We start from the raw sequence: 6,727 nt of genomic DNA, 5'->3' as shown, positions 1-6,727 counted from the left end.
TCATCAATTAAAATCTATTTCGTACCCATCGTCTTATTTCTAATAACTATGCTTGAAATGTGCGGTTGCTTTTGTGAAAACCGATCAAAGATGTGAATCGTGCTGTCTCTCTACGCTCTCAAAAAACTTGACTATTTGGCGCGTTTTGATTCCCGCCACGTCGTCTGGCTCTGCTACGTTTTCTTTATTTTCATATTTGATTGACCTTTTTCTGCAGAGGCAGGCGCATTAGTCATTGGTTGGTTTTTGTTTATGGGCGGGACCGTTACTGACGTACACCGCGCGGCCCCTCCTTTTTACTACTGGTATATAATCGTTCTCGCCCCTCCTTCATGATTTAGAAAGCCGGGTGTTTGCCTCCGTCGCGTTTCACTCGAGTAAATATTTAATTTAAATCGACCTAAACCGTTTGTTATTATATTCCAAACTGGAATAGTCTTCGCGCGGTCGTTTGAGGTCCGTCTCGGAATTCAAAGCTCATCGGGTTTCGATGAGAAAGGATTTCTACTGCCGACCTCTCAACGTGGATCCCTGACACAGACCTTCCCTGTATCTATTTACACACGACGGATTTCGACCCCCAACCATTGGAATAATCTTCACGAACTCACATTTGGGATTATAGCAAGATGCTTCTGTCTAAACTGAACACGTTTGCCCACATTTCCACCGTGGATATGCCGGCGAAAATCCAGCTTCAAGGTTAGAGGACGTTTTACTCGTGTGTGTCTGTGTGTGTGCCCGCGCGCGCGCGTGTGTGTGTGTGTTATGGTCTCGCGCTCGCTCGCGTCAGCAGGACTGCTGGGAATTTGTGCGTCAGATCTTCAAAATTGTATACAATTCAACGTGCTGTATTTATTCTAATGCATTTTTCGTCTCTTTTTAACTACAGTTAAGGAGAAAGAGCCTTTTGAGAAGGTTTATCAGGTCGGCTCTGTCCTGGGAAGCGGGGGTTTCGGGACAGTGTACACGGGTTTGAGGGTCGCCGATGGCGCGCCGGTAGGTTTTTTTTTCTTCATCTAATTTGCATGAATTCTTCCGAAATGACCTTATGGTTTATCTCTTTCACAATCAGGCATTTGCATGTTACCTATATTTTACACGAATAACAATAACGCATCCGTTCAGTGTTTAATAATGCTTTATTTACCATTTCTAGGTTGCCATTAAACACGTTGCAAAAGATCGCGTGACCGAATGGGGAGAACTGGTGAGTAATCGAATCGATTTTCTATTTCACAAATCGTGTTTTAAAATGCAATACGTTGTTTTCTAACCGAGCACATTCACCGTTTCAGCCCAATGGCGCACGCGTCCCTATGGAGATCGTCCTGTTGAAGAAAGTCGGTACCGGAGTCCGTGGTGTTATCAAGATGCTGGACTGGTACGAGCGACCGGACAGTTTCATTATCGTTATGGAAAGACCGGAGGCCGTCAAGGACCTGTTTGATTTCATCACGGAGAAGGGCGCGTTACCGGAGGAGCTGGCCAGGAATTTTTTCCGCCAGGTTCTGGAAGCGGTGCGTCACTGCCACGCCAACGGCGTCGTGCACCGCGACATCAAAGACGAGAACATTTTGATCGATCTGCGGACCGGTGATCTGAAGCTGATCGACTTTGGATCGGGGGCATTGCTCAAAGACACCGTTTACACCGATTTTGACGGTAAGGGACGTTTGTGTGACCTTGACGTTTGGGTTTGCACGGTTGGGGAAACCTTTAAAAAAAAATAACAACAGTGCGTTAAACGCGTCTGTTTGGGAGTCATTGGGGCAGAATATATTTTTTCTATCCATTTCTTGTATGTTTAATGTGACACTTTATTAAAAATGTCTGATTAATAATCACGTTTTTAAACAAACCTATCAAAGATATCCAAGATTGATTGGCTTCTAAATGTAATAAAATCTTTTATTTGATCGTTTTATGCTCACTCGTAAATAAAATAAACCCCTCAAACGCCTGCATGTTGTAGCATTAATTCAATGAGATGTGGTTTTGTCGCCCCCGCCGGTGGGAAATTGAAGTGCTACAACTCAAAGTTTGTAAACACAAGTCACATGGCAACCGGTTTCCACACATGCGCGCGCCCTCTGTCACGCTCCTGAGCGCATGACCGCGCCCTGGTGCTGTAGTAATGATGTTCAAACACAACACACCTTTTCTGCCGCTCCCTTTTTACAACTCTGTTTATTTTTAAAGTCATTTCAGGCTAAAAGGTTAAATGCAGGATTTACTTCACTGCTTTAGTTTTGAGTTGAGCAGTTATTTATATTCCTTTTTTTTATGTTTTCAGGTACTCGTGTTTACAGCCCACCAGAGTGGATTAAATTTCATCGCTACCACGGTAGATCTGCCACTGTGTGGTCTCTGGGCATTCTTCTGTACGACATGGTCTGTGGGGACATCCCATTTGAGCAAGATGAGGAGATTGTACGCGGTCAGGTGCTGTTCAGGCGGAGAGTCTCCACAGGTAAGGCGGCATCCGCAAATCACGTGACATCCGCTTTCAAGGATTTTTATACGTTTATTGCCGTGCTATAACCTCATATCCTGTCGTGCCTACAGAGTGCCAGCAGCTTATCAAGTGGTGTTTGGCCCTCCGCCCTGCAGATCGTCCCTCTTTCGAGGACATCATCAACCACTCGTGGATGCAGAACACGGCGCCGTCTACAGACGGCACAGAGATCAGACTACACAGCATCAGCCACGAACATCAACCTGCTGCTTTCACCGCCGTCACCGTGTGCAAATGACTGAATCTAAATGCGCACACAAGAGACTTTACATTACAATAGTAAGCCACCAGAAGAGCTCTGGATCGTGCAGTGCAAAAACAACACGTTTTACTTTTGTTTTGAGCATTGCTGCTGGTTGGGTGGTGACCGTTCTAGGCTAGGCCATGAATGGATGAGGCCCACCTGGGTCTTGTCTCCTGCTAACCTGTGGCTCGGGGTCCCAAATATCTAGCTTGTTGGAACCAAATGACACCGCTGCAGTCAGACTCGGGTAGATTGAGATGCCCGTCTTGACCGGTGTAGAGAGAAGCTCCGAACACCTGAAGCAGGGCGGACCAAGATGGGTCGCTCTTGCGGGCTAAGTGCGGGGCGGCTACAGGAGCAGATCAGCCGAGCGTAATAATTTTAGTGCCTTCTGTGCAAGATCAAGGGTTTATTTATTTTTTTGTGGAAATACTTGAATTGAGTAATAGCCACTGTAACACTCTACTCCTTAACCAGATGTCTTTTTATTACCTACTTGCTTCCACTTTACTTGCTTCGTGCGGGTAACTGTTGGTCTTACTCTCTGAGTAACCAAAGCGACCTCACGAAACCTCTGCAGAATGAAAAGTCTTACCTCACTTTATCAATTAACCCTCTCGGTTTCATTTCTTGTTCCGGGTAATCCTCAACAACTACCACTTATTGTCACAGATGCACAAAGCAATGCAACTCTTAACTTCATTTTTTTCTGGTTATATTGTAAATATGTAATAACTTGGTCAGTTGACTATTCCTAAACGAGGCTTGTATGTAAATGATATTTATTTGAGTGTCTTAAAATAAGAGATGGAAGTGGAATTATTTATTTATTTATGAAAACTTTGTTTTTTGCTGAATTTTTCTCATTCCACCACCGAAGGGCCCACGGATTATTTAAATGTATTTTTATCATATTTAAAGCCTTTTTTTGTTATTTTGAGAAAGATCTGTGTATATATTGTAAATAATCCTCGAAAGCACTTCTGTTTCTCAATGCACGGAGTACTGAACGTCTACTGATGGTAAACGACGCCGGTGTACTGCTGGTGTCGTCGTGTTTGTCACCTCATGTAAACTGTCTGCTGTGTTTATGTTGGAGGAAATTACCTCATGAATGTTTGAGGAACCGAGTGGATTAGTTTTCCTTCACTATTAGCAGGCATGACTGCAACCTGGATTTTGTCTGTTTGGTTTAGCAATGTAAATTCTTTAGAAAGATATTTTTTTACACAATTGTCAATAAATATTTTTTTAACATTCACTGTGGTGTTCTTGTTATGATTCAATGGTTGGTTGAAGGGTTAAACAGACAATAAACAGATGTCATTAGAGAATTAGACGGATTGTATCCGTATTAGTAAGTGGATGTAATTACGTTTAATAATCACCTTATCGTTTTATCTTGATAGTGTATCTTTAATCTGGGGTTATTTAGATCTCTTGGTGCTGGACTTCTGAACCAGGCATGTCTGATAACTACTCATAACAGCATTACTTTATCGGCATTATTGTCGACAACATCAAATAGCTGTAATAGCTTCGTAAAACTGCAAGCAAAAGTTTCAGAGTGTTGGATATCTGATTATTTCTCTGTGGATAATAATACTACTCTTTCCAATATGTTCCCTTATGGTAATATGCACTCTTTGGGTGCAAAGCTGTACTTTTTGAAAGGATACCACCCCAGGGATTTTAATGTAGTTCTTAACCGGGAATTTGATTATTAAAAATAAATAGAATTGTATAAATTAAGTAAAAGGCGTATAAATATTAATCTGAATGTGTATGCTTAACTGAAGAATAGGTCTCTGTGGAACAAAAAGGGGCGTTTCCCAATTTTGGGGCTTTTTCAAACTGGGATTAGGCGTTTTTAACCATCCAATCAAAAAAGTATGGAAGCCCTGAAAAGCCGTGCATCATTTTTTTTAACACCTATTTCATAAATAATGTTTTAAGTAAGGCATGTTTGTTAGAACTAGTTATATTTCCTAGGTAAACTAGAGCCAGAGTCCTGGTTTAAGATAATCTCTGTCCAGGAAACCACCCCTTTAAAGTTTTTCACTGAAGTGTCTGGAGGTGAAAATATAACAAAATATGGCAGTTTACATTTATTGTAATAACAAAATAATGCAATAAAGTATATATGTTATACATATGAAGTTTATTGGACTAAGATCGGGAGGAGCATGGTCATGTAATCCAACCAACTCTCATCTGGGATGTGTCTCAATCAGCTCCCTTGTTCAGTAGTCAGGGCACTGATCGGGGAGTTGGCCATTTAAAGGGCTGTGTCAATTGCAAAATCCTTCCAGTGCACTGGAACGTTCGTTCCCTAAAAATTCCCACAATGCAACGCAAAAACCAGTGTGCATCGATGGTCCCCATGTTTCCTGACCGGAAATCACGTGACCTTTTCTGAAGCTCGCCAACCGAAAATCATGTGATCCAACTCAATAAACTTAATAAAATGTGACAGAACTTTTATAAAGACATCACCCATATAAACACACACCTCTACACAGTAAGGGACCACAAAGTACTCAATATTTAAAATAATAATATTTCTTTAAAATGTAATTATATTCCTCAAATTTTATGCACGGATATGTAAGAGAATAATGACAGTGTTTTTCACAATGTACTGTTTAAAATTAAGTCAGAGAGATGTTGGTTTTGCCGTTGTTGATGAGTAACAACTGTGAGTGATCACAACGCGCGTAAGCAGCCACGTGACAGAAAAATAAGTGAACAGTGTCCCAATGTCAAGTGAGCTAGGGTCCTTACCAGTGCCTGAACCTGTGTACACGATATACTGATTCACGACCTCGGGAATCAGGAAACGAATTGAGACACATGGCTAGTTTCATTTATTTCAATTAAAGAGGGGCAGTACTCTGGGTTCGGGATAAAATTTTGAGCTCTCCCTATCGATTAAATGTTAATGCGGACAAGTAAAAAAATTATCAAAAAAATAAAATGTTTTTTACCAACAACGGCCACTAGGTGTCAACGGTTTTCTGCTTACTCTTATCACAAATTAATAAATTACTGTCACTGCATTATTAATACTGTTAAAATGTTTTGAAAAATAGAAACTACATTCTTAAGGGCTCGTTGTAGTTGTGCGGAGGTCCTACGGCGTAGCCTCGACAGCGTAGGTTCCGAGTTGGTTTTCATTTATACTTTTGTGTCGTCATCTGCGTCGACGTGCAAACACACGCGCAAGTCCACTGGTAGGCAGTATCTACGCGTGTAACCACAGTAGCAGTGCGACCGTCAAAGAAGAAGAAGCTTGGCAATTTAACCCACAAACGAAGAAGAAACAGCAACTTGTTGTGTATGTTTTGAGAAGACCAGCAATGATGAAAGTAAATAAACAGCGAGTTTTGTTGCAGTTTGAGTTAAATCACTCCTCAACTTGGCTCATCTTTGTGTTCACCGTTGCATACGGAAATACCTATGACGCAGTTTTTTTACCTGACGGGAGGGGTTCTGGTGGACCAATCACAGAGCTTGCAGTCCGCGTAGAACTGACGCGCTGTTAAAAATTTTTGTGAGGTGCACGTCAGGCTACGCAGAGCTTAGCTACGGCGTAGAACCTACGCACAACTATAAATCAGGCTTAACCTATGGCGTAGCTACGGTGTAAAGGTTACGCACGACTATAAATCAGGCTTTATGCTACCTACACACCAAAAGTGAACCATTGCATTCCTTGCTCTATATTACTGGCGAGATTTATCTTTGCGCAATGTCAATTTTTTTTGCTTAAGTTTAATATTCTAGCGCGAAGATGCGTTTGAGGCAAATAGTGCGTGTTTTCACGGCAATCTTGCTACCCAATTCATGTCATTCACGTCTATTTGCATCTTTGCATTGACTTTGTTTGTATCTACTCACGCAAATTGTTGAATTCACGTTTGGTGTGTTTGCGCCATTAGACCTTTCCAACGATATATAGTTTG

The 6,727-nt window shown here is 41.7% G+C and overlaps 1 protein-coding gene across 1 annotated transcript; it reads left to right on the top strand.

The window, feature by feature from the left end:
* Positions 1–323: 323 nt before the first annotated feature.
* On the top strand, positions 324–4,023 carry pim1 (Pim-1 proto-oncogene, serine/threonine kinase). Its single transcript, XM_065270246.2, has 6 exons — positions 324–702; positions 893–999; positions 1,160–1,210; positions 1,299–1,665; positions 2,297–2,473; positions 2,569–4,023. The coding sequence occupies exons 1-6, from the start codon at positions 630–632 to the stop codon at positions 2,754–2,756; spliced, it is 963 nt and encodes a 320-aa protein (XP_065126318.1). The 5' UTR covers positions 324–629; the 3' UTR covers positions 2,757–4,023.
* The last annotated feature ends 2,704 nt before the right edge of the window (positions 4,024–6,727 follow it).

The sequence above is a fragment of the Paramisgurnus dabryanus genome, chromosome 11, assembly GCF_030506205.2.
Source record: "Paramisgurnus dabryanus chromosome 11, PD_genome_1.1, whole genome shotgun sequence".
NCBI classification, from domain to species: Eukaryota; Metazoa; Chordata; class Actinopteri; order Cypriniformes; family Cobitidae; genus Paramisgurnus; species Paramisgurnus dabryanus.
This window is presented reverse-complemented; position numbering and strand designations above follow the sequence as displayed.